Below are 27,846 nucleotides of genomic sequence, written 5' to 3'. Positions count from 1 at the left end.
CTCTTGCGCGTTCTTGTAGTGGTCTCTTCAGATCTGTTTTGCAATTTCCTTTTTTTTTTTTTTTAGGTGTTCTCTAGAAATGCACATTTCCCATTTGGTCTAGCCAAATGAGCAGTTGGTTACCGCTCCTTAAGTGATACCAGTATACCAGTAGGTTTTAACTGGACTCTAAGGCCTGTCCCTAGCATTTTTCATGTGAGGACAGCTGCTCTGTGGCCCAAGGCCTTTATCACCAGTGTCTGTTACTTCGAAAGCTCATATTTATTTTTTTATTTTTTTAATGTTTTGTTTATTTCTGAGAGAGAGAGACAGAGTGAACAGGGGAGGGTCAGAGAGAGAGGGAGACACAGAATCTGTAGCAGGCTCTAGGCTCTGAGCCAGCTGTCAGCACAGAGCCCGACGCGGGGCTCGAACCCACGAACCGTGAGACCATGACCTGAGCCGAAGTCAGACACTTAACCGACTGAGCCACCCAGCCTCCCCTCAAATTTATTTTTTGAAGCTTAAGGTTTTTCCTTGCATATTTTGACTTGTGCTTCTGGCAGAGAAGAGCACAGTGTGAACACGCTCGTCACCATGGCAGAAACAACATGAGAGCTGACCTCTCTGTCCTGGGTTGGGGGCTGCATGTTGGCCCATCGAGTGTTGTAGGGTTGAGATGTTCTGAAAGTCAGAAGTGGCTGGTTTGGAGGTTTCCCTAAGGGCAGTGGCAGAGTGCGCTTAGAGCCTGGCTCTGGAGCCTGCCGGTAGAGACGGTGCACAGTTCAGCAGGATGTTCCAGCTCTACTGGAGAACTTTCCAGAGTCCCGGGAACTCTCCTGTGACGGGCCACGTGCACCATGTCCCTGTGGTAAAGTCTCCAGGTTCTGAATTGTGCAGGTTGAGGCCCAGGGACTTCAGGCTCATGCACCGTGCCTGCGGTTTTGATTGAAGATGCCTGAATCTGGTTTTATATGTTCATCAAATCTCCACAGGAAGTTTAATTCTATTTGCAGAGGACTTTTTCCTCTAACTCTCTGTAGCAAATGTATCTCCATGCCCTTGTGACAACAACATTTGTTTGAATTTTTAAGAGAGAGCTTAGCCCTCTGATTATGAGCTGGTTGCAAAATTCTTGAAAGTTACACATGTTCAAGGAAATTCCAAATTTGTTCCATAAATCACTATTTTATATTTTCTTTTTCTTTTTTTTTTTAAGTTTTTATTCAAGTAATCTCTACCCAGTGTAGCCCTTAAACTCACTATCTTGAGATCAAGAGTCCTACTCTCTTCTGGGGCGCCTGGGTGGCTCCGTCAGTTAAGCATCCAGCTTCAGCTCAGGTCATGATCTTGAGGTTCGTGGGTTTGATGCCCACATCAGGCTCTGTGCCAACACCTCAGAGCCTGGAGCTGCTTCGGATTCCGTGTCTCCCTTTCTCTCTGCCCCTCCCCCATTTGCACTCTGTCTCTCTCTCTCTCAAAAATCGATAAATGTTAAAAAATAAATAAATAAAAAGAATCACATCCTTTTCTGACTGAGCCAGCCCTGTGCTCCACAGTTTTATATTTTTTAATGTTTGCATGTAGAACCAACCTTCCAGCCCTTTTTTTCCCTCAAAAAAATAAATGCTTATGTGCTCATTAAATTACCACAGAAATAGGTTATGACAGTTGCCTTGTGTGTGTGTGTGTTAAAATACATATAATGTAAGAGTTACAACCCTGAGTTCAACAGTCGCACGCTCCACTGACTGAGCCAGCCAGGCACCCCACATCCTAACCATTTTTAAATGTACAGTTCAGTGATTCTGCATACATTCTGATGTTGTGTAACTATCCACCTCCACACCTCTTGTCGTTTTGTAAAACTGAAACTCTGTACCTTTTAAACAGTAAGTCCCCATCGCCCCACTTCCCAGCCCCTGGCAACCTCTGTTTGACTCTCTGTGATGTTGTTTATTCTAAATATTTCATGAAGTGGATCGTATAGTCTTTCTTTTTCTTGCCTAATTACTCTGGTTAGAACATCCAGTACTGTGTTGAAGAGACATGGTGAAAGCAGACATTCTTGCCTTATTCCTGATTTTAGAGGAAAATCTTTCAGCCCAGTACCATTGAGTATGATGTACGCTGTGTCTTTTTTCTGTGTGGTTTTTTATTATGTTAAAGTAGTTTCCTTCTAGTATGTTGAATATCTTTATCATTTAACTTTGTCAAATGCATTTTCTGTATCAGCTGAAATGATCATGTGATCTTTTTCTCCTTAATTTTGTTATTAAAATAACATATTACATGTAACATATATTATAATAATACATGTCACATGTATTACATGTAACATATAATAATACATGTCACATGTATTACATGTATATATAACATATTACAATAATCTATATTAACAAATACAATGTATTACATAGATTGGTTTTCTTATGTTAAACTATACTTCCCTTCCAGGAATAAATGCCACTTGGTTACGCTGTATAATCTCTTTAATATACTGTTGAATTTGATTTGCTAGTCTTTTGGGATTTTTGCATCAATGTTCATAAGGGATATTGGTCTGTAGTTTTCTTTTTTTAGTGCCTTTTTCTCTCTTTAGTAGCAAGATAACACTGGCCTTGTTCAGTGAGTTGGGAGGCAATTCTCTTTGCTTCCTTCATATAAGACACTGAAGAGAATCAGTATAATATCTTCCTTAAATGTGTGGTAGGATTTACCAGTGAACTCATTTGGATTCTTCATATTTTTGGAAAAGTTTGAGGAAGGATTGATATTCTGTCTTAAATGTTTGATAGAATTCACCAGTAAGTCATCAGGTCTAGGGCTTCGTTTTGTTGGGAGATTTTATTTACTTTTTATTTTCCTCCTTTATCTCTTAGGTCCTTTCTTGGTTTAAGTTTATTTTGTCTGATCCTGTTCTCTTGTGGTTCCTATTTGCATGAAATAACCTTTTCCATCCTTTCACTTTTCAATGTATTTGTGGGCTTCTTGTAGCCAGCACATGGTTGGATCATGTGTTTTTATCCATTCTGCTATTCTCTGTCTTTGACTGGAGAAATTAATCCATTTACATTTAAAGTAATTACTGATAAGGAGTCATATACTTTTGTCATTTTGCTGTGTGTTTTCTATATGCCTTACTGTATTTTTTCCTGATTTCCTGCAGTACTGTATTATTCTCTTGTGTTCAGTTGATATTTTATAGTGAAATGCTCAAATTCCTTTCTCATTTCTCTTTGAGTATGTTCTATAGCTGTTTTCTTTGTGGTTATGTTAGGGATTACATCTAGCATCTAGCATTATAACACTCTGGTTTGAATTTATACCAGCTTAACTTTAATAACATATCAAAGCTCTGTTCCTTTATAGCTCTGCCCCTATACCATTTGGGTTTTGATGTCACAAGTACATTTTTATACTTGTGTGCCTCAAAACATAAAGTGAGTGGTTTTTAAAAATTTTTTATTATTTATTTTTTACAATTTATTTTTGAGAGACAGAGCGCAAGTTGGGGGGGGGGGGCGGGAGCCAGAGAGAGAGGGAGACACAGAATCTGAAGCAGGCTTCAGGCTCTGAGCCGTCAGCGCAGAGCCTGATGTGGGGCTCAAACCCACGAACCATGAGACCATGACCTGAGCTGAATTTGGACTCTAAACAGACTGAGCCACCCAGGCGCCGATTTTTATTTTTATTTTGTTTTTAAATTTTTGCATCCCTAATTTTTAATTTTTATTTTAGAGAGAGAGAGCACATGCAAGCCGGGGACAGGGTGAGAAGGAGAGACAGAGACAGAAACAGAATCTCAAGCAGCCTGTGCCTGATGCATGGCTCAATCTCATGGCCCTGGGATCATGACCTGAGCTGAAATCAAGAGTTGGACGTTCAACCGACTGAGCCAACCAGGCGCCTCCTAATGATTGTTTTAAATCCATTAATCTCAAGTTATATAGAAAAAATGTGGAGTTACAAACTAAAGCTAACAACACTAACTTTTAGACTAATAGTTTTTTTAAATATACCTTTTATTATTTATTTAAAATTTATAAATTTTTTAGCAGGAGCAAGAGCATGCGCATGTGTGAGCTGGGGTGGGGTAGGTAGAGAGAGAGAGAAAGAATTCCAAGCAGGCTGTGTTCGGTCCATGCTGAACCCGAAATGGGTCTCTATCTCATGAACTGAACTGTGAGATCATGACCTGAAATCAAGAGTTGGACGCTTAATCAACTGAGCCACTCAGACTCATACATAAAAAACATGTATTTTAAAATTTTTTTTTAATGTTTTATTTATTTCTAGGAGAGAGAGAGAGAGAGAGAGACAGTCAGTGTGAGCAGGGGAGGGTCAGAGAGAGAGGGAGATACAGACTCTGAAACAGGCTCCAGGCTCTGAGCCAGCAGTCAGCACAGAGCCCGACGCGGGGCTCGAACCCACGAACCGCGAGATCATGACCTAAGCGAAAGTCGGACACTTAACCGACTAAGCCACCCAGGCGCCCCAAAAAAACTTGTATTTTTAAAATTGTGATGAAAACAAAGTGTGGAGTTGCAAAGCGCTATTACTACAGAACAAACACTTTTAGTAATTCAAGCATCATTAGTCTTCTATTATCAGGTATACAATGTAATAGACTAGCTTTTGTTATACTATGCATGCACCTAACCTCTACTGAGATCTTTATTTTGCCACATGACTTTGAGTTACTGTCTAGTGACCTTTTATTTCACCCTGTAGGACTCCCTGGAGCATTTCCTGCAGTGCAGGAGTAGTGGTCACAAACTCCTTTAGCTTTTGTTTATCTGGGACTATGTTAATTTCTTCCCCACTCTTAAATGACAGTTTTGCTTCATATTGGATTTTTAGTTGACAGATTTTTTTTTTTTTTACCACTTGAATATATTGATGCACTGTCCTCTGATCTACAAACTTTATGGTGAGAAATCTGTGGGTGATGTTATTGAGGGTACTTGTATGTGACAAGTCATTTCTCTCTGCTTTCAAGATTCTCTGTTAGTGCCTTTGGCTTTTATATATTTGATTATAGTTGTCTTGGTATGTGTCTCTTTGAGTTCTTCATATTTGGAGTTTCTTGAGTTTGTTTGATGTTTATATTCATGTCTTTCATCAATTCTGGGAAGTTTTCAATCATTATGTTCTCAAATAGTCTCTCCGCTGCCTCTTCCTCTTCTGGGACTCCCACAATGCGTATGTTGATAGGCTTGCTGGTGTGCCAAGAGTCTCAGTCTGTATTCACCTTTCTCAATCTTTTTTTTCTCTCAGTTGCCATCAATCGTTTCCATTATTTTGAGAGTGTACAAGGAGGGGAGGAGCAGATAGAGAGAGGGAGAGAGAGAACCCCAAGCAGGCTCCTTGCCGACAGCAGAGAGCCTGATGCAGGACTCGAACCCACAGTGAGATCATGACCTGAGCTGAAATCAAGAGTCACATGCTTGAATGACTGAGCCCCCAGGCGCCTTGTATTTGTTTTCATTTTTTAAAATTGTTGTATGCTGTCTTTGTGTTGAGGATCAGCTTGAGGTGCACACTTCAGGCCTTCTCAGACCTTTTCTTAGCCTGCACCTTTACCTGGGCCTGTGTAATTTTCTCTAATATAATTTCCTCTGATTTCCTCCATAAGTGCGGTTGTTTTTGAATATTCTAGTTTTTAATTTCTCCCCAAAAAGAAAACAGAGAAAAATGCTGTGGTAGGAAAAAAGGGCATCAGCCCTTTAAGTCTCCTGGAGGTCACTTGAGCCGGAGGGGAGGGGCTGCAGCAATGGCCCCCACCTGTTTGCATCTTCCAGATCAGCAGCAGCGGTGGGAGCACAGACCCCTCATGTTTGTGGCTCAGCCCCTGCCCACCGTGGCTCCCACACACCTGTGTAAGCTGCTCCGGGAGCCGGTGCGCGGCTGCCTGCTGAGGGGCTGGGTCAGGAGATGTGTAGCTGCTGCTGTGCTGAGAGCTGCTGTTTGCCTCCAGCCTTCCCCTGGAAGTTGCAATCCTCGGACAGACTCCGGAGTCACAAGGTGCTGCCAGTGCAGCTGGAGCCTAGGCAGGAGACGGACTCCCAGAGTCCTCTGCTGCATTCATTTTGTAGGCAGAGTTCTCCACCTTGATTCTTTTATGGAATTAAAAAAGCTTGAAATCTCAAGAGTTGGAAGGACCCAAGGGCTTCATCATGGAGGCTCATTCTTAATTGCTCAGAAAGCCTCTGAAATTGGCCGATAAATACCAGACTGTGTAATTCAGTTGTTTTACTTTATACATGTTCTTTTTTATGTGCAGAATAAGGAAAAACTACTGGAAGATTGTCAGCTGCAGAAAGTTGGTCTCATAAGTCAGGTGAAAGAGCTTCAAGAAAAGTTGAACCGTCTGGTGTCTTCTGTGAACTTCCAAAACAGCGAGACAGAGGATTTCAGATTTCAGCAGCCATTGGCATCTTTACATGCTTCAGAAAATAGTTTGAGTGACAGTTCCAATAATGGTGAAGAACCTGACAAATTGCCTCTCGTTGATGTATTGCATGTTGATAAAAACACGTGTGATCTGAGTGACCTCAGTGGAAAGCAGGATTCATTGATAAGAAAGGAGATGCCAGATGTTTCCGTGGGAGATGAGGTAGATTTGCAGGATGGATCCCTTGGTTTACAGTCGAGCTTGCACAGTGGCTCCCATGACCTAATGCACAGCCAGGAGCCCAGTCCCGTGAAGGCTGCACTCAGGGCAATGGACCTGTCTTCCTGGAGCTCACCTGAGGTTGTCAGGAAGGACTCGACCCTTGAGCCTGCACCCAGCTTGCCCCTGACACCCTGCTCAGACACCCTGAGCTTGGATGCCTCTGTGCGGGACAGGACAGGCGCCTCGCTTCAGGCTGACCAGTCGGACCTGCTTTGGTACCTGGGTGGTTCCGCAGCAGGGAAGGCCTCCAGGTGGGCAGAGTCTCCATCGGCTGCAGACAGGGCTCCCTCCGCTGACCACCGCGTGCGGCAGACGGCCATGGTACGTGTTCATCCCCGGGTGGTGCCCCGGGTCAGCATCTGTGGGATGCCTAGGGCCCCAGGGTGTTCCCATGGGAATGTGTCTGCAGGCCCCACACTTTCATAGCTGCAGCCATTGTTGGTTCATCTCCTGACGGGGCCTGTGGGCCAGGTGTGGGTTTGCACCCAACAGTCCCCTGGTCAGCCGTGTGTAGGGACGGTCGGCTTTCTGCAGCACCAACCACAGTCCATTGTAATGTGAATAATTAGGACTCCGGTTGTTCTTACAAACATGTACTGTGCATCAGCCCTACCCAGACACTCCCGCCAGGCCTGCGCGCTCACTAGTGTGGACTTGAGAAGTACAGTCGTAAACTCGCCTTCCTGTGTGGTTTTTGTTCAGTTTCTTTGACTAGAATCTGTTTCCTGGATTTATTTTGAGTTGTATTTCATATTTAATAGGTTCTACATATAATGCTAATTAATTTCAAAAACAACTATTTTTGATTTAGATCATATTTTTTCTTCTGACGTAATTTGAGATTTTGCATATCCTGGATTAGATAAAATAAAAAGCAAGTGACAGAGGACGTGTTACTTGAGATGCACGTATATTACCATTCACACTACCACAAAAATTACTTTTAATCTGAAATATTTGCTGGGGGCTTCTTTAAAATATTTCTGGAGAACCATGGGTGGGTTTGTTTAAATACTTCAAAACCCTTGATTTCATTATGTCCATAAATGTGAAACACTTGTTGGGTTTCGTATGGGAAAATGATAAATTCAGGCCTTGTTTCCCTCTGACCAGTTCAGCTCCCTGATGTAATAAGTTGTTATTTGACGACTATTTAAAACCCTACCTATTTTGAACAGGAGAAAGATGTTGAAGATTTTATCGTAACATCTCTTGATGCTCAAGAAAAGCCCAGATCCTCTCCTCTTGGGTTCGAAGGAAAAAACAGCAGAAGTGATAACGGTGAGTTGATCTTTTTGTTTTTAACTCTTCAGGTTTCAGGGAACAGAGCAGCACAGAGGCCCGCAGCTTGGTGTTCACCACCCTTGCCTGTGCACAATGGCTGTGCCTGCCTGCGTCTCCGTTCTCTGTGCTCACTGGCACCTAAAAGCCTGATGTCGCACTACTCGGGAAAGCTCGACTGTGCGCCTCATGGAGTCCGGTCCCTGCACTCAGCTCCCAGATGTCCGCACTGGCTCGCGGCAGTGCCTCGACCTTAAATCTTACTTGGATTTTCCCACTTGTCTCACTGGCGCCCTGCACGGAGGGAGGCTGTGCCGTATGGGCCCCGAGAGGGAGACCCTCACATTTCCAGCAGTTGCTGCACCTTCCTTTGGATGTTTGTAGCAGGGTCGTCAGCATGGGGGTCCTTGAGAGCGCACACAGTGACGCTGAGCTCTTCCTGGGCATCACGGCAGAAGACGTACGGCACGGGGTGGGCCCCTTGGTAGCTGTGTCTGCCAGATTTTATTCTGAGTTTTCCTTTTACATTGCTCGGTGTCGGGGAGCAGGGACGTACTTGGAGACCATGTCTGTGGTCTCTTGTTTCTCAGACTTGGACCCACTGGCGTTAGCCTCCAGTAATGATTGCTGCCTGCGTCATCATTAGGATGGCTGCCTGCTGGTGACTCTAACCTTGTAATTTCTTCTATGATTGTTGGCTTTTTATAAGTCCATCACCACAGGAGGGGTTTCAGCATTTTAAAAAAAGTCTTCGTGGAGTTAATTCAGTGCTTTTGAAAACTAGACCATAGTAAAGTACAGTTTGTGGGCACTTTGGCCTGTGCAGAACAGGGCCGGCAACGTTTTCATTTCAGTTTTGAGTTATTCCATGTAGTAAGTGCCTGGAGTGGTTCCCCACCGTGCCTTCCAGCCTCCCCACTCCCCACTGTTCCCTGAGGATGCCCACATTCAGCTTCCAGAAATTTGTCCTGATATGTATTTCTAAGTCATATTTGGTAGTTACAGAACATGTTTAAGCTTTTGGCTGCCAATTGCTTCTGGTTTCCTTTCCTGTTTTTCTAAGGTGGCCCCATCATCCCGCTCTCCTTCCCCTCACCACAGCGTATGTGTTCTGAGCACCCCTGTCAGATTCCTGCACGCCTGCTGGACTGAGCGTCCTGCCCTAGACAGCTGGTTTTCCTTTCTCCTTGCCTCCTTCCTGTTCTCCGCCACGGGTCCTGCCCACGCCGTCTGCAGACACAGGAATGCACTGCCCACGTGACCTTCACCTGCCCACCTGACCTCCAGTGCTATCCCCACTTTCCTGGTCAGACCCCATGTCCCTCCTTGGTGGCCCTAATTTTGATGAAGTGAGTTCTCTAGAAGCATTAGCAGAAAAAGCATGTGTGAGATGGGTTTTCTGAGAATGTCTGCATTTTCTTGATGTTTGTTGGTAGTTTGGGCTTGGTGCAGACTCGTGGGTGCAAAGTCATGTTCTTCAGACATGAGCGCCTGCCTGCCGTCCCGACCCCAGTGTCGTCGAGCACCGCGGTGGCCCCTTGCCACCAAGTACCTGAGCGTGGTGCTTCCTGCTCACCAGGAACGGGTCCTTCTGGCCTGAGCGCGTCTCCTTGTTCTGGGGCATGGGCCACCCCCCTGTGGCTCCATCTTGCCATACTTCTTAGTCACTGGGCTCATTCTCTTATTTTCTCATTTTCTGTTTCCACTTTTTTGTACTTTTCTTACTTGTTAAAGAGCTTTGTAAGAATTTATTCCTTAATCTTTGTATCAAATGCTCCCATTTCTGCTGTCTTAGTTTCTAAAAGCTCTTCTTTCTCATCTCTTTTACTTTCTCTTAAAACTTTCTTTCCTTTTTTCATGAATAATACTTTTTCTCTTGTTTCTCTGAAGATATTCTCGGTTTTCTGAAGTCTTTTGTGTTTACTGCCTTTATTGTATTTCCTCCAGCTGAGTCTCTCCTTCGCACTGTTTTGTGCGTCTGACCAAGCCTCGGCTTGTCTGAGGACTTTGGCTCCTTAGCAGGGTGGTCGTCAGCAACTCGCCGAGAGCTGTGCTCAGAGGGGCCTTGCCGGGGTCGCTGAGCCCCCCATTCCCACCCGAGCTTGGTGCCGGTCGGAGAAGCAGCTGTTGACGACTGACCCTGCTTTTCTTGGGATGCCCTGCTCTGCTTTCCAGGTCTCCGCAGCGTGGCAGCGGGCTGCAAGGCCCCAGGACATGCCGTGTGCAGTGGAGAGGTTTCCCATTCCTTTTTGAGGCCCCCCCCATCAGGGGCTCCTTGTGTCTCAGCTGCCAGACCAGCGAGGGCTCTCCAGTTCAGGCGGGCTGGTCTAAGGGCTGGTCTTCACCCAACCCATCAGACGTGCTCACCTTTTCCTGGCTGGACGCTTGCTGCCCGGCCCGCCCCCTGCACGGGGCCTCCGGCTGGCGTCTGTCATCTCCGCACAGCCTTCTCTAGGTGTCCGGGGCGGGCCTTGCATGCGTGTGTCGGCTGCGGCACTTGCTGTGTGAGCCCCGCGGGTTTCTTTCTGTCTGTGGGAACAAGGAGACACACTTCTGCACCTGAGTAAACATGAGCCAGGTACCATTAAGGGTTTTATGTTGGAGTCACAGGTGTTAACATGGTAAACATGAAAACATACTTTTTCTTAACCTCTGTCGTTGTATAGTCCTTGGTATTGATCAAAATGTCTTTGCCATCTTTGGTGGTTTGTTGATGTTGTCTCCAGGGCCTCATGTGGCGCCGTGAAGCGGGCGTCTGGCCACGTCCCCAGCACGTGCAGAGTGTCCCCAGGTACACCGCCAGAGTTGGGTGTGGACCCTGACTTTGTGCTATGTTTTTAGGTGATGGCTCGGGGTTTGGAGAGATACTAAGCCAAGGTTCAGGAAGACTTGATACTCCCACTGCAAGTCCTGCAGTGCCGCCTCCTGCCTCTGGAAGGTTCCGACATCCGCTGAAAGCCATGAAGGAGAAGGAAGTCCATCCGAAACAAGTAAAGGTAAGGGCTGGCAGGAGCAGGGCGTGCGGGGTCGATGGGCCTCCGCGTGCGGCCGCTGCGATTGCGCTGCGGGTGCCGTGTCGGGGTGTGTGCGTAACACCGTGGGGACAGCAGCACTGGGTCTGTCTGTGCTCTGACATGTTTCCATAGGGGGACAGGCGTCCCGGGGAGACCCCAGCACGGTGGGGGTGGGGCTGTAGGGGCCTCGGTCGCTGGGGTCCCGGGAGCAGGACCCGCTCTTCCTGCACCTGCTGCGGCACAGCTCACCGGGCCTGCAGGGGCGGCTGTTGTGATGAACCATAAATGGCAGAATTAAGGTTAATCTTTCTGAACTGAGTTCAGGTATGGCAGTGCATGACCCTCTGGGGAAGTGGTGGTGGGTTTTGTTTGGTTCTGGAGATGGACCTTTCAGCCTTTCCTAAGACAACTGGGGCTGCCCTCTACCAGGTGCCTGCCTGGGACGGAGCAGCGGAGCATGGGCCGGGTGGCCTGCTCTGCCAGCACAGGGCTGCCGGCCACGTTGGAGAGCCCAGCCCACTCTGCCTTGGGGGCTGCTGCTCGGGAGGGCGTGTCTCCCAGCCCTCGCGGCCTAGACCGCTCCACCTCCTGCTCTCCGCTCTCCTGTGTCGTCCTCAAGTTGGCACTTGAGAAGGAAGGTGGTCTGTCCTCACTCACGTGGCAGCGCGGGCAGTTTTGATGGGCAGCCTCACCTCCGACTCAGCTGGTTCGAGTGGCACATGGCATTTATCACCAGACGGTACCGGGAGTTTCCTGGTGCACTGGCTCCAAGTGTACCCCAGAGAGGCCATCAGCGTGCCCCTGCTCGCGCATCCCTTCCCTGTGTCACCAGCTGGAAGCCTGTGATACTTCTAGGGGTCAGGCCGAGAGTGGGCCCAGTGCTTCCTTTGAGCCCGTTTCCCAGGAGCATCCCTCCTGTCCCCTGCCTCCACCCTGTCACTGGCATCCCCGGTCACATGCCTCCAAGACCAGCCATCCTCAGACCTGCTGACGAGCTGGGCTGATACTGACCCGCTGCTGACAGGGAGCTGACATTGTGTTAACCACTTGCTGCAACCCTGCTGGCCCGCTCCTGCTCCCCAGGTCCCGGAGCTGCATCCTTGTTGACCTCTCACAGCCACAACTGCACGCTGGAGCTGACGCAGGAGCAGACGGGCACCCGAGCAACAGCAGATGTGGGAGGTCACGAGAGGGGTGGGCTGGTCGCAGCGCTGCAGGTCCCTGGACAGAATGCCAGACTTGAGGACAGGGTCCTGGAACCTTCTCAGCCCCAGTGGTTATATTTGTGGTACCCAAGGCCCAACCAATTGCAGCCCTCCATGCCCTGGCCCACATCATACCTGTGGGGTCATTTGACATCACTGAAGGGATGCAGTGGCCTTGCGGGAAGCTTTTTCTCGGGAATGCTCAGGCAGAGTACCTCAGTCGCTGCTGGTGCTCTTTATGCATTTCTCCTCGATAGAGGATCAGGAGAGTGTCGAAAAAGTGGGAGGTGGTGGTCCTCCGCAGCCACATCAGTCCTGCCTTGTCTCCATAAGCAGAGGATGAGGGCAGATGCTGGAGGCGCAGGCCTGCAGTCTCACCCACGGGGGCCGCCATCTGCACCTGGCCAACCACAAATGAATTGTTTTTTTAACGTTTATTTTTGAGAAAGACAGAGCACGCGAGTGGGGAGGGCAGAGAGAGAGGGAGACACAGAATCCGAAGCAGCTACAGACTCTGAGCTGTCAGCACAGAGCCCGACGCGGGGCTCGAGCCCATGAACCATGAGATCATCACCTGAGCCCAAGTCAGACACTTAACTGACTGAGCCACCCAGGCTCCCACAAATGAATTATTTATTAAAGTAAAAGTGTTTCTAGGTCGTTAAAGAGAATTGTTTTTAAAGTAAGCATAATGTGTAGTTTGGTTTTTTTGTACTTTTATGTTAATATTTCACTTTTTTGAGTCTCATCATTAGAATTCTAGCAAAACCTATTTCTGATTAAATAGTTGCACTCTGTCATAGCCTCTGCATTGCTACTTTTATAGTTCCCTGTTTGAGACATCTACTGGTTTTCTTTCCCCAGAGTTTTAGGCCTAACACGCCCATTGAGTGAATCTTTGCACGTGGAGTGAGGACCGTCATGGCTACTTTGGACACTGTGTTGGTCCCAGCCTGGGGACAGCTCTGGGGAGGCCCCACCCTGAGCCCCACCCTGAGCCCCACCCAGGTTTAGGGAAGGGATGGTAGACCATGCAGACGCTAGTGGGGTGGCTGAAGTGTGTGGGGGGCGTCCTTACACAGAAATTGTCCTTCACACAGGTTTTCTAGCAGTGTCTAAAGGTTATGGGGAAGGAAGGTTTGAAAATCTCATAGAACAGCAGAATCTGCTCTTTGATACAAAGGCTGTGGGAGCGCTGTGCAGGCGTCTCCGTGAACATTCTTGGGTGGTGGACAGGGTACTGAATGGATTCGTAGTTTCAAGCTGCTTTTCTCTTTCTTGAATGCATGTCCCATTGCAGGCTTTGCTACAGATGGTGTGTGATGAGAGCCACCACATACTGGCCTTGTCCGAGTGCCGTGGGGCCTCTAGCGCTCTGAGCAAGGGCGAGCCCAGTGCCCCCCTTGAGCGCTTCCCAGGGGAAGGCCCTGGCCTGTTGGAGGCAGTGCCAGCCCTGAAGAGGCATACAAGCCCCGCACCCCTGAAGGGAGAGAAGGTACTGTGGCGTTCTGCCTGAAGGAAAGTCAGCTGTGGGCGTGGAGCAGTTTGAGGGAGTCACTTGGCCAAATAAGTGGAATAAAGGGAACAACAGAGTCAGCGGTGGGCACCGGGGCCGTGCTCCTGGCTGGTCACCGACTCAGTCACGTTCACTGCCACCAGCCACATGCTGGCACACTTCAGCCCCGTAAGGGCAGGAGAGGCCATGGGAGGATGCGTGGCGGAGCGCAGTGCGAAGGGGACGTGGGGGCCGGGCCTGGGCCCATGGGCCTCAGTGCCCACTTTGCCAGAGACAGGCGCTGAACCCTGGCCAAGGCCGCGGGGCAGAGGGAGCGGTGGGCAAGACCACAGCGCTGGGCCCAGGCCTGCCAGGGGGCAGGAACCGCCAGTCAGCGGGCACCCGCCCCAGGGCCCCAGGGCCTGGTGGAGCCACGGTGGGGAAGGTTTGCCTGCCGATGTCTTAGTCTCACCTGCTGTCTCCTTCAGTACCTTCTCCGTTCACAATGGCTGGGCTGGCTTTTCATGCCTTGGGCTGGTCATGGTCTTCTGTCGGGTGGTTTCTGCGTCAGCCTGCAGGATGCATTTATGAGAACACTGAACTCTCCACTCCGATATTTTAGGAGTCTCCCGACATGTGCCTCGACTGGAGAGGAGAGTTTCTACAGATCGTTCAGGAGGCGTTTGGAAAAGAACGGGAGATGCTGAGGGCCGAGTTGCAGCCCCGGCCCTGCGGCTCTGACCCCGGGGACCACAGCTCCTTGCTCCAGAGGCTAGAGAAGGTGGTCCAGGAGCAGGTGAGCACGTGTCTCAATTTTTTCCCGGCGCCCCGATGGTGAATTTTGGTCCCTGTGTTTCCTCTGATCCTGGAGCATGACTGAGGAGGAAGTCCTGTCTGTGTGCAAATACAGCCTATTCTGGCAATAACTGGCCTTTCCTTGAGAACAGAGTGGTGCTAAGTGGCCTGGCCCGTGTGTGAGAGCCCAGCACTGTGACAGCCCTGGAGGCCTGCTTCCCCAGGTTCTTTGTAGAAGAGGGCGCTGGGCTCCAGGTGCAGGGTCCGCAGCAGGTCAGGGTGGCCTCTGGCACAGACCAGAGCCCAGTGAGGCCTGAGGGTCCCCAGGGCCTCCGAGGGCCTGCATTCAGCCCATGTTTGTCACACACACGTTCCTTTTTTTTTTTTTTTTTTTAATGTTTTATTTATTTCTGAGAGAGAGAAAGAGAGACAGCGTGAGCAGGGGAGGGTCAGAGAGAGAGGGAGACACAGACTCTGAAACAGGCTCCAGGCTCTGAGCTGTCAGCACAGAGCCTGACGCGGGGCTCTAACCCACGAACTGTGAGATCATGACCTGAGCCGAAGTCGGACGCTTAACCGACTGAGCCACCCAGGCGCCCCGTGTCACACACACGTTCCTGTGGACATGTTCTTGCTCGGACACCAAGCTTGTGCCAGAGGAGCTGGAAGCAAGAATTTGCCGAGAGTGGGCTGCTTGTGCCTGGAAATGCCGGGCCCGCCCAGCCTCCCCGCCTTTGGGATGTGCTCCCTGCTCTCCGGTCCAGGAGGGGCGCCCCAGGGCGCTCCCCCGCGTGGCCGTGTCTGTCACCCTGCTCCCCTTCCTTTGCCGCCCCGCCCCCGGGGAGGCCTGCAGGAGAAGTCCCTGGAGCACCTTCGCCTGTCAGACCGGAGCAGCTTGCTGTCCGAGATCCAGGCTCTGCGCGCGCAGCTGCGGATGACGCACCTGCAGAACCAGGAGAAGCTGCAGCAGCTGTGCGTGGCACTGACCAGCGCGGAGGCCCGCGGGAGCCGGCAGGAGCACCAGCTGCGCAGGCAGGGTGGGCGCCGGGTCTGGTCCCTCCGGGTCCCGGGGCGTGGGGACCTTCCGCCTCGGCATTTCTCGGTTCGCAGAACCCCAGAGAACCGACAGTGTGGTGCCACCTGGGCATTGGGGGGCCGGTATCAGGGTGAGCGCCGGGTGCCCCAGGACCGCGTTTGGGAGTCTCTGGGGGTTGTACTCATTTACATTAATTTAGGTTTCTTGGGATGTTCTTATAGATATTCACGTCATCACTGAATAAGAATCATTTTGTTTTCTCCTTCCCGCCTGCCACCTCCTCCTATCAAATGCTCTGGTTAGGCTCTCAACTGCCGCCACAGCAGGCGTCCGGCCACAGCACAGGCGCCCGTCTCACCCTCACACAGGGTGCCAGCAGTGATCTCTGCACACACCCTCTGTCCGCCCTCACAGCCCCTTCTCTAAGTGCTGGGTGCCGAGTGATGGGCCAGGCCTTGCAGTGCCTTGCCTTACCTTATGCACATTTCTGTGCTGGACTTGCTGATACTTTGCATCTAAACGCGTGAGGGCTATGGTGTGTAGTTTCCTGTCTTTGAGTTCTGGGGTTGGAGTACTGCCAGTTTCATGGAAGATTGGCCGTCTCTCCCCCTTCTTTTTCCAGGGGAGAATGTAGAGAAGCAGGGTTATTTCTTCCCTAAGTCTTGGGAAATTCTCCCGGGAAACTGTGAGGGCCAAGTTGGTCTCTGTCGGGAAGTGTCGGAGTGCCGGGTGACGTGGTGACTCAGAACAACTGCGGGGATGGTCACACCTGGTCTCCCTGCACATCCATCTTGGCTCAACCCTCACTTCTGCCTCCAGGGAGACCCCAGACCCAAACAACTGGCCCTGGGGGGCCGTGTCCCATCCTCTGTCCACTCTGGGTGCCCTGAGGCTTGGAGGGAATGAGCCTCCCGTGTCCCGGCTGTAGGCCTAAAAAAATCATTTTCCCAGAGAGTAAATACATCCCCCTCTCTGTGCTGGTTTGTTTGCAATTTGTGAAATCATTTGTGCAGCTCACCCAGGATTCACAAGTAATGGTATCTTACTTCCTCTAATGTCTTTCTCAGTTGAGTTATTGGCATATAAGGTTGAGCAGGAAAAACGTATAGCAAGTGACGTCCAGAAAACGCTGAATGAAGAGCAAGAGAAAGCCAGCAGCGTTCGGAAGCTCCTGGTGGTAGAGCAGACCGTCGTCAGAGATTTAAGAGCAGAGCTCCGCGAGTGTAAGCAGGACAACGAGAGGCTGCTGGCGTCCCTCAGCGAAGCGCAGAAGGAGGTCCTCCAGCTGAGGTGGGGGCCCTAACCCTCCTCCCGCACAGCACCTCCCGCTCCCCGGTTCTGTCCGCGGCTTTTGTTGAGGAACACGGCGTACGCGCGTGTTGTGATCGGTGCACGGGGCCTGTCCCCCGCCCAGGCGCCATGGCCTGGCGTGTCACTGTCTCCCTCGCGCAGGTCTGTGCTGGACAGCAAGGAGAACAAGCTGAAGGCCGCGCTGCGGGAGCTGGAGACGGAGCGCGGGAAGGAGCGCGCCCTGCAGAGCCGGCTGGAGGAGGAGCAGCTGCAGCACCTGCAGAGGGAGGGCCAGAGCTCCAAGACCCTGGAGGTGCCTGGGGGCTGGGGCGGCGGGCTTCCCCCGTAGGGCCCAGCTCCCCCTCTGTAGTCACGCGCCTGGCGGCAGGGCGTAGCAGCAGCGAAGCAGGCCCGTGTCTGACACAGCAGTGTCTTCATAGCAGCAGACGGCTGCTCACAACCCCGCTGTCCGGCCGCACGGAGCACAGCCTCAGAAGCGCGTGTCAGACTGCATAAATGGCAGTGCCCTGGCTTCCCTGTGCGCTGGAAGCCGTGTGTGTGAATTGGCAGCTTTGATGAGCACGGGTCTGACAGGTGCTCTGTGTTCCTCAGGCCCAGGGCCGGGCGAACCGTCTTCCACCCACAGGAGGACTGTGGCTCGGTGCAAACAGATTGTGTGTCTGAGTGTCCAGGGTGTTGTGGTTCTAGGGAGGGGAGAATGAATCTAGGACCCCGGTGTGCATTTACTGAGCGCTGGTTCAAGGAAGTACTTCGTCCCTGAATAAGAATGGCAGAGTAACCAAAGAATTGTTACACAGGCTTCTTGTACCTGTGTAATTGCTAGGTTGTAGAATATGAACAGAAACTTGGGCAGGAAAACTGTTTTGACACTTCTGTTGATTTGCTGTTTCCCATCTTTTCCCTGGTGCAGGAGTTAAGGGTCTCTTTGGAGAAGCAGCACGCCCAGAGTAACCAACTGTGTGTGGCGCTGAAGCACGAGCAGACGGCAAAGGACAACCTTCAGAAGGAGCTGCAGATCGAGGCCTCGCGCTGCGAGGCGCTGCTGGCGCAGGAGCGGAGCCAGTTGTCCGAGCTGCGGCACAGCCTGGAGGCCGAGAAGGGCCGGTCGCTGGAGCTGGCGGCGGCCCTGCGCCACGAACGCCTCCTGACGGAGCAGCTGAGCAGCCGAGCGCAGGAGGCCCCCGCGCCCCGCGCTCTGCTCCGGAAGCTGAAGGATGAGAAGTCCCGCGCGGCAGAGCTGCAGGCGAGGCTGGAGCAGGCGCAGCGGCAGCTGGCGGCCGAGGTGCAGAAGCAGCGTGAGGAGATCGAGAGGGAGAAGGAGGTAAGGGGCACACAGGCCTCCGCCGTGGAGCCCGCACAGGCTCGGGAGCCGGGGCCTGGTCTGCCGAGAGAGGGGGAGAGTCCCGCACGGCAGCAGGCAGGATTAGAGCACTCCCGGGCGAGGCCGGCTGCGAGGGAAGGACGCGAGGACGCAAGGAGGAGAGCAGAGGCGAGGCCCGGCCGGGCCGACGCGGAGACGAGGCAGACTTGGGACAAGGAGAGACTGGTGAGCGCGTGCCGGCCCTTCGGCACCCAGCAGCCAGCCAGGGGGCGGGAGCGCCGCGGGGTGGCCTGACCTTGGGCAGCTCCTTGGTCCCGCTGGTGCGGGCGTCTGCCCTCCGCCGCCCCCTGGTGACCGCAGCTTGTAGGTCTCCGCGTCCGGAAGTGCAAGTCTCCCACCTCGTTCTTTGTCAGGACTTGGGTGTCTGGGCCCGTCGGGTTCTGGGGCCCGGCACTGACTCTGCAGGTCGCTTTAGGGGGCCAAGCCTCCTCAGCAGTGTGATCCCCACGGGTCGTGAGGTTGGAAGTCTGTCTATGTGTTTAGGTCTTTGATTTCTTTCAGACACGTTTTGCCATTTTCAGGTGACGGGCCTTACGCTTTGGTGCTGTTGGTCCTCAGTGTTTTATTATCATTTGATGTCCTGAGTGGAACTGGTTTCTTCCTTTCATGTGCAGATGCCCCCCCCCCCCCGCCCCTTGCCTAGAGCAGTGCAGCTGTTCTATTGATCCTGCATCTTACGCCTACACTTGTTTGTTATTCCTGGTTGTTTGATGTGTTCTTTGGGCGTTTTCTGTATATGTGATCATGTCACTTGCACATAGACATAGGTTTGCTTCTTCTTTGCTGGTCCTCTCCTGCAGTGCTGAGTGGAGGTGCTGCGGCCCACCCCCGTCTTCCGCCCCCAGGTGTGACAGCCGCCCTTCATCAGAGGAGATTCTCATGTGCCTGCTTCATTCAGCCTGAAAAGGCTGTTTTATTTTCAGCCACGAGAGCATTGGATTTGTGGTTTTGGTGTCTTGAAATCTGTGGTTTTTGCCCCTTATTCTCTTGATGTCACATTTCCCATTGTTTGGATTTCATTGGTGGAGCCAGCCTTGCCCTCGTGGGGTAAATCCCACTTGACTGGTGTAGGATTCTGTTTTATATAGTGCCGAATTCGGTTTGCTAGTATTTTGTTGAGGATTCTGCATTTGTGTTCATAAGGGATGTTGATCTGTACTTTTAAAGTTGTGGTGTCTTTTTTTTTATGTTTATCTTTGAGGGAGAGAGAGAGTGAGAGAGCATGAGTGGAGGAGGGGCAGAGAGGGAAGGAGACACAGAATTTCAGACTCAGGCTCCAGGCTCTGAGCTGTCAGCACAGAGCCCAATGTGGGGCTCAAACTCACGAACCTGCAATTATGACCTGAGGCAAAGTTGACGTTTGGCCAACTGAGCCCCAAGGCGTCCCCCTCCCCCCCCAACCCCGGTTGTGGCGTCTTTGATTTTAATATTGGGATGATTTGTGCCTTATAGGTTGCGTGTGTTCCTCTCTTATGTTTTGGATAAAATGTTACTTTTAGATACATTTATGTCAATCGGAAGCCTTTACTTCTGAGAAAATTATATTCTGTCTTCATGTGGATTGATATATGTTTTGCTCTGTTTAGAAATATATTTTTTTAATGTTTTATTTATTTCTGAGAGAAAGACACAGCATGAGCAGGGGAGGGTCAGAAAGAGAGGGGAACACAGATCCGAAGCAGACTCCAGGCTCCGAGCTGTCAGCACAGAGCCCGACGCGGGGCTCGAACCCACGAACCATGAGAACATGACCTGAGCCGAAGTCAGATGCATAACTGTCCCTAGAAATATTTTTTAAACACTGAAAATTGTGAAAATCCAAGCAAAGAAGTTTTTAAAAACACATGAGGAAGACCAGTAGCCTGGTCTTTTCAGTGGTTAACCTGCTGTGAAATATTTGAGAAATGAATGTGTTTCTCAAATCAAAAATCTAGATTTCTAAGTGTTACAAAGGTAAATCAGCTGCCCAAATGTTATAAAATACGTTTTGGAAGTTCATGCGGAGAGTGTGATCAGTATGTTTTCATAGCTTTACTGAGATACGCGGGGTTCACCAGCCTGAATTGCATGTTTTGCGGTTTTTAGTACAAACTCGGAGCTGTGCACCCATCACCACAGCCAGCTCTGGAGTGCGTTCGCCTCCCCACCCTGAGCCCCACGCCGTTAGCGCTCATCGTCTCTTCCTCCTCCAGCCCTGGCCGCTGCGAGTCTATGGTCTGTTTGTGGATTGGCGTGTTCTGGACGTTTCCTATGAAGGAACCACACTGTGCGTGGCCTCTCCTGTCTGGCTCCTTTCCTGGTGTTTTCGAGGCTCATCCCTGCTGCAGCATGTGTCAGTGGCAATATGTTTTGCTGTGGTATGTGGTCTTCGCAGTGGCGTAAGTGGCCTTTGCAGTAGTGGCTGCATTTTATTGCCCAAAGTCTTGGAAAGGCAGGAGTAGTTTGGAGGTGTGACAGTGTGGGTGCTGTGTGGCTGGGGACAACCCACATTGTTTTATGAAGGAGGCAAGTAGAGTCGAGCCCCAGGTGAGCTGCCTTCACTCAGGACCCCTAAACATGTTCCAGATTTTGTGCGTGCACGCGCGTGTGTGTTTACCTGTTCTCCTTGGCAAGAGTGGTTGGGAGCCTTCATGTGCTTCTCATGGACTTCCCCAAACCATCTCTAAAGTTTTCAGACAAACCCTGTTATTTAATTTTAATTTTTTTTAATGAGTGGTAATGTGATTGCTTAAAAACTGCAAAGAAAATGTTCCCTAAGTTAGATCAGTAATTCTTCATTATGCATCTTGGAAAGAGTTTTAAGTGATTGATGTAGTCCTTTCGGTGTTATTTTCACTATAGATGGTTTAAGTTTTTAAAAATACGTTTTTAAATATTTTATTTATTTTATTTTTTATTTTACTTATAAAAATGAACCTGTAGGTTTCTTGGTGTCTTGCTTTCCTAACTTGGAAAACAGAAAAGTAACAATCCCTGTGTCCTCACGAGGCTGGAACATTAATCGAGGTGACGCCAGGAAGAGCCTGTGGTCTTGCACTGCTTGGGGCCGCATGGCCGGTGGCCCAGGCCGGGTTCTGGGCACCCGGGGTTCCCACCCAACTCAGCGGGGCTCTGTCTGCGTGACCGTAGACCCCGTGCCGCCTCCTGCCTCTCCTGGGGCCTCCTCACCTTTGGAAGCTCCACCAGGTGCCCCCCCCACCGCGGCCCCCCCCCCCGCATTTATGGCCGCCCAGAGGGGTTTCCACCGTGTGACCCCCTCTGTCTCCCTGGAGGGGCTCAGATCCCCGTGTCGGGCAGGAAGCTGGTGACGGTTTGCTTTCTCCCAGGCGCCCGGCACACTCCGTGGTGAAGGGCATGGCACAGGGGAGGCGGTTTGCACTTAGTGCAGGCTCTTGTCCGTGTCAGTGTGTTGGTGTGTGTGTGCGCTCATCGAGGTCGGGCACCAGAACTGGGGCCTGGGAAGTCTCCTTGCTTTGGCGTGTGGCGTCCCCTCCTCACCCTGGTGAGAGCCTGATCGTTCTCAGAAATGCCGAGACCCCATCTGAGGTGGGGTCACCCTGCGCCCCGTGTGGGGGGTGCCGGCCGGGGACTGCCCCCTGCTGAGGGCCGCGCTGTGCTTTCTGCTTCTGGAACGTGCGCACGAAAGGCCCGTCTGTTGTTTTGCCGTTGACCACAGCGAGAATTAGAACTGCGGCGCCAGCGTGACGAACACAAGATCCGGCAGCTCCAGCGGACGGTTCGGGACCTGGAGGCGAAGGAGGGGGCCCACCAGCGCCAGTGCCCCGAGTCGGCGCGGCTGCAGGAGCAGCGCCTTGGCCTGGAGAAGGTCCGGCAGCAGCTGCTCTGGGCCGCCGGGCTCCTGACCAGCTTCGTCAGCCGGACGGTGGACAGGTGAGCCCGTGGGCACCGTCCGCGCCGCAGCCTCTTCCCAGCCCAAGCGGGCTGGTGCGGGTGCGGGTTTGATTTCCGTCCCTATTTTAAAGCCACAGACTCCAGTTTCTCATGCCACATGTTCAATGAATTTGTGGGCAGCACTCTCCTGAGAGAGGTTGACAGAATTGTGTTTTCTCTATTCTAATATGAGAGAAAAATTCAAGTTTGTTTTAGATCTGTTCTCCTCACGCCCTTTTACAGTTGCTCACCCCCGGAGGGTCTAGCCCCGAGGCCGAGTGATGTCCACCTTGCCCGCGGCCCTCAGGACCACCACTCACGTGACCGGGGTGCCTCTGTACAGTTGAGGGACCGACAGGAGTGTTAACAGTATAATTAATCAAATTAATGTTTGCCTTTTCCTGTATGCATGGAAACTCAGCAAATACACTTGCCCCGTGTGTAATTGGATTAGTTTATACAGCAGCATGAACTCTGAGCAGACTTTCCTTCTGGACAGTGTATTAAACTCGACACAGACCCCAGCAGAAAAGCAGTGCTCGGGGCCTAAGCACTCCAGGAGCTATTGTGATTCGCGGTTGCTGGGCTTCTCAGACTGTTCGTGCACGAGGCTGCACCACCTCAGGGTCACCACTGTCATTAGAGGAGCCCCGCGTCCCTGTTGTGGACAGGGCTTGGCGTGAGGAAGCGGTCATAAGTCCCCCTAGGGGCTGCATTGGACCCCTTTGTCCTCTCTCCACAAGCTCCCAGTGGCTGCGGGTAATTGTCAGTCAGGACCTGGGTGAACCCTCTAAGTGCCTGTTTATTTTCACAGGACAATTAGCAATTGGACGTCATCAAATGAGAAAGCAGTGACATCCTTACTGCACACGTTAGAAGAACTCAAGTCTGAGCTGAGTGCGCCCAGCTCTTCCCAGGTAAGAGGTGGGGCCGCCTCTGCCGTTCCTTTTATCCCTCCCCGACTGCCACACGGAAGCAGGTATCTTCTTGGGCATTGCCACATGTTGTCCCCAGAAAACCGCGTGTCCTTGCCAAGTGCCCAGGCACTCCCTCCAGAGAGGCGTGGGCTGCTCTGCCTCGGGACCCCTCCTGGCCCAGCCTGCTCCGTGTACACCTGGCTTGAGAGCCTGAGCCCCCTGGCAGCTTCGCGGGAAGGTATTGCTGTGCAGGAAGGTGATTAGAAGTCGTGGTTGCTGGGGCAGCTGAGTGGCTCAGTCGGTTAATAAGCATTGGACTTAGGCTCAGGTCATCATGAGTTCGAGCCCTGTGTTGGGCTCTGTGCCAACAGCTCAGAGCCTTGAGCCTGCTTCACATTCTAGGTCTCCCTCTCTCTCTGCCCCTCCCCCCCTTTCAAAAATAAATAAACATTTAAAAAAAAAAAAAAACAAGTCATGGTTGCTGACAAAAATTCCTGGTAGATATTCCTTGGTAATTGTGGAATCATCACGTTTATTGTGAAGGCATCGTGCACATAGGCAGCAGAGGACCTCACGCCTGCTGAGCCTCGGGGTCAGGGTGGGGCGTCCTGCCCTCCTTACCAGAGCCTCTGTCGGTGTCCTGTGCTGCCTGCCGTAGGCTGAGCACGACTCTGATCATGGAAGTGACTAACCTGTGTTAAGGGACTTACTCGTTGGAACCCTCTGGGATTCACACACAGTGTGCCGTTTATGTGCCGCCTCTGCTGACAGAGCCGTGAGCAAGTGTGTGTGGAGCAGGCTGGCCCTGTGAGTGCAGCCCGGTGTTGTCCGGAGTCGGTTTGGTACAGTCACTTGCTGTTTTCCCTCCTATAGATGGACAGTTCTCCTTGGCCCCACCAGATGCCACCAAACCCTGAATGTGGATAAAATTATAATTCCTGAAAATAACCAACAGTAAAAATACGTAAAGTGTGTACCTTTTTAAAATTTTTTTTATTTTGTTATTTAGAATAAGAGAGAGCGTGCACGAACAGGGGAGGGGCAGAGAGGGAGAGACATTCTCAGTCAGGCTCCACCCCCAGCGCAGAGCCCAGTGCGGGGCTCCATCTCACAACCCTGGGATCATGACCTGAGCCAAAATCAAGAGTCAGCCATCCAACCGACTAAGCCCCCCAGGTGCCCTTAAAGTGTGCACCTTTTTAACAAAAGACATGTATACATTTATTTTTTCTTCTTTGTAAGAAAAAAGTGCCAGCGGAGCTGCAGGTGCAGCTGGTGGATGTCCTGCTGAAAGACAACGACTCCCTCACGAGAGCTCTGCGCACGGTGACCCAGGAGAAGGCAGAGCTGCGCCGGGCGCTGTCCCAGCTGGAGACACCCCTGAAGCACCACCTGCCCAAGGGCCGTGTGCGGAGCGTACGTACTGGCGCTTCTGCTCGGGGATGGCGTGTCGCGGGCTTCTCCGGGCTGTGGGCTTGCGTGCCGGCTCTTCCCAGTTAGCTGCCGTGGGCTCTGACCTCGGGGGGCCGGGTGCCCTCGTTAACATTTCAGCAGGTTTTCCGCTTTGTGTACAGGTGTGTGACTCTTGCCAGGAGATGATGTTTGATACACGTTCAGGAAAAGAAATCTATTTATTTGACTTTTACCTAATGAAAATGACTTCTAATTTTCCTGATTGTGTAGTTCGATAGACTTTTTTCTTAGAATGCTGAATTTGTTTTATATTTAGACTGTCATGTTTGTGATTTTATTTTTATGATGAAAAAATTTTTTAATTTTTTTAACTTCTAGGCAGTAAAATCTGCCCCTTAGTAAAATGCCATTTGAGTTTTCACACACACACACACACACACACACACACACACGTGTGGATTCTCGCGCCCCATGTGAACACACTGGTAGCAGAGCACATGGCCCCGCAGCACATCGTGCTCCCGTTGCTGGCAGGCGCAGCCCGGCTCTGTGGTCTGCCTGCCCCCGGGTGCCCACAGGTGGGCCCGCACCGGCTGTGACATTTTGGAGGCCCCGCACTTCTCCCCTGGCGCCTCCGGAGCAGTCATGGCGCTGACCTGTCAGCAGCTCCTCCCTCGTGCTGCCGAGCAGCGCTCTGTGCACAGGTCCGCCTCACTTCAGCCGTCTGGCTGCCGGCGATCGCGGGCCTGCTTCCAGGGGTCGACAGCTGTGGTCGGTGCTCCTGGAGGCTTCTGTGAGCCGGGCTCGCTTCTCTGCTGCAAATACCCAGAAGGGACACCGTGTCCTGTCTCATTTCTGTTGAACCCTGTCCGGTGCCCAGTAGCTGCGCCGTGTCCCTTGCCCTGAGCAGAAGCTGGGAGTCAGGTCCCTGTGCATCTTCACAGTAGGTGCTGGCGCTGTGTTTCCCTCCAGCGCCCCCAGTGCACAGTGGCATCGGTGACGTGCCCTTTCAAAGTCGTTGCACACTTTTGTTTACTCTTATTTATTTGTTTGTGTATTTACATTGAAATCCAAGTTAACACATAGCATAATAATAATTTCAGGAATAGAATTTAGTGATTAATCACTTACGTACAACACTCAGGTCTCATCACAACAGGTGTCCTCCTCAATGCCCATCCCCCATCTAGCCCACCCCCCCACCCACCGCCCCTCCATCAACTCTCAGTTTGTTCTCTGTATTTAAGAGTCTCTTAGGGTTTGTCTCCCTCTCTGTTTTTATCTTATTTTTGCTTCCCTTCCCCTATGTTCATCTGTTTTGTTTCTTAAATTCCATATATGAGTGAAATCATGCCAGGTCTTTCTCTGGCTGACTTATTTTGCTAGCGTAAGATCCTCTAGTTCCATCCACATTGTTGCAAATAGTCTTTGCCCACTTTTAAACTGCACCGTTTTCTTATTTCATTGTGTCTCCATTCTTCGTGTATTGTGTTTTAGAAATCTTTTCTCCCAGTCTGAGTTGTCTCCTTCGCATAGATAGTACTCTGTGCAAAACAACATTTTTAATTTTAATAAGGTCAATTTGTTTTTTTATGGATTGTGCCAGTAGATTTGTAGTTTTACTTCTTATGTTTAGGTCTAGGATCCATTTTGATTTTACTTGTTTTTGGTCAAGGGTTACTGTGTCCTGGTTGGTACCAGTTATTTTGGCACACGTTGAAGATTATCTTTTCTTATCGATTTGTCTTTGTGCCAATGTCAGAAGTCACTCCACAGCGTGCGTGCGTGCGTGTGTGTGTGTGTGTGTGTGTGTGTGTATTGTCTGTTCTGTTCTACTGGCCTTCACCAGCTGCCTGATCGGTGTGGGTTATAGTACAGCTTCCTATCAGGCAGTAGGAATGCTGTAGTTTTTTTCTTTGTTTTCAAATTATTTGGCTATCCGGTTCCTCTGTCTTTCAATATAAATTTTAGAATCTTGCTGGTTGGTTGGTTGGGATTATGTTAAGCATACAGATCAACATGGGAGGATCCAGGAAGTAAAGGGCCTGCTGCTTTGGAAACCAGCTGTTCTTACTGGCAGCTCCACATAAAAACTTGTGCACAGACTTTCCTGCCAGTAGAGCTCATTGTAGCCTAAAAGTGGAAATAACCCAAGTGTTAAGTTTTATAGTTTGTGAATTATATTTCAGTAAAGCTATTATAGAGGTTTAGACAAGAATTGACATCTTGACTGTATACTTGACTGTCAACTATACTTGAATTTAGCTGTATTGAACCTTTCCATCTGAACAATCTCTTAAAATTTTTTTCTTTCTTTCTCTTTTTAATGTTTATTTAGTTTTGAGAGAGAGAGCACAAGCAGGGGAGGGGCAGAGAGAGACACACACAGAATCCGAAGACAGGCTCCAGGCTCTGAGCTGTCAGCACAGAGCCTGACACAGGGCTTGAACCCACAAATTATGAGCTTGTCACCTTAGGCAAAGTCAGATGCTCGACCGACTGAGCAACACAGGCACCCCATAAAATTTTCTTTCTTAAATGTGTTGTAGTTATCAGCATTCATATTCTAAAAACATTTTGTTAGTTTTATACTTAAATATTTCATTTTTCAGGGGCCTGTTGTAAATGGTACTTTTCAAATGTTTTTTTTGTTTTCCAGTTATTCATGGCTCATGTATGGAAACACATCAATGTTTGTAGGTTTGCCTTGACCTTAGTTGTCCTGTGACCTTATTAACCTCACTTTCTAACCCTCTGAGTGTTTCTGTAGCATTTTCTACACAGATAATTACATCATCTGAGAATAGAGGTTTGGTTTTTTTTCTTTCCAATGTGAATACCTTTGATTTTCTTTTTTTGCCTGGTGCACAGGCTGGACTTCCAAACATGGACGTGCTTGTGCAGGTGTGGTCCCAGTCCGGGGGGGGGCTTTGCTCTGTCGCTCTGAAGGGTGGTGGGCAGGTGCTCACATGAAGGCACTGGACCTGACCTGAAGGAGGTCCCTTCTAGTCTTAGTTTGTGAAGACTTTATCCTGAACAGATGTTTAATTTATTATGCTTTTTGTTCACCTATTGCTATGGTGGTGTGTTTTTTCTTGTTCGGTCAGTTAACGTGGTGCGTTATGTTGATTTTTGGGTGTTGACTCTATCTTGTGGTGCCAGGAAAAGCGCCACTAAGTCATGAAGTCTTACTGTTTTTATACATTGTTCGATTTAATTTGCTAATACTTTGTGACCATTTTTGTGTCTGGGCTCATGAGGGATATTAATATGGAGTTGTTTTTTGTTTTTGTTTTTTATATTGTCAGTGTCTGGTTTTGGCCTCATAAAATAAGTTGAAACATGATTTCTCCTCTGCTTATTTTCTGGAGGAGATTACATAGAGCTGGTATTTCTTTCTTTCTTAAATATTTGTTAAAATCTAACCTGGAAACCACCTGGGCCTA

At 50.3% G+C, this 27,846-nt stretch overlaps 1 protein-coding gene across 1 annotated transcript in view; it reads left to right on the top strand.

The window, feature by feature from the left end:
* PCNT (pericentrin) overlaps positions 1-27,846 on the top strand; it is a 122,821-nt gene that overhangs the window by 85,211 nt on the left and 9,764 nt on the right. Inside the window, exons 33-44 of the mRNA XM_039222136.1 lie at positions 6,269-6,982; positions 7,840-7,942; positions 10,784-10,938; positions 13,462-13,656; positions 14,279-14,452; positions 15,305-15,488; positions 16,555-16,777; positions 16,940-17,090; positions 17,709-18,119; positions 21,856-22,070; positions 22,885-22,987; positions 24,230-24,403. Of these exons, the coding sequence (XP_039078067.1) occupies positions 6,269-6,982; positions 7,840-7,942; positions 10,784-10,938; positions 13,462-13,656; positions 14,279-14,452; positions 15,305-15,488; positions 16,555-16,777; positions 16,940-17,090; positions 17,709-18,119; positions 21,856-22,070; positions 22,885-22,987; positions 24,230-24,403 (2,802 nt within the window). The remainder of the gene's footprint in view (positions 1-6,268; positions 6,983-7,839; positions 7,943-10,783; positions 10,939-13,461; positions 13,657-14,278; positions 14,453-15,304; positions 15,489-16,554; positions 16,778-16,939; positions 17,091-17,708; positions 18,120-21,855; positions 22,071-22,884; positions 22,988-24,229; positions 24,404-27,846) is intronic.

This window comes from Hyaena hyaena, unplaced genomic scaffold (assembly GCF_003009895.1).
Source record: "Hyaena hyaena isolate Hyena2069 unplaced genomic scaffold, ASM300989v1 scaffold_1087, whole genome shotgun sequence".
Lineage (NCBI taxonomy): Eukaryota > Metazoa > Chordata > Mammalia > Carnivora > Hyaenidae > Hyaena > Hyaena hyaena.
The sequence above is the reverse complement of the archived record's forward strand: the minus strand, read 5'-3'. Positions and strand labels throughout refer to the sequence as shown.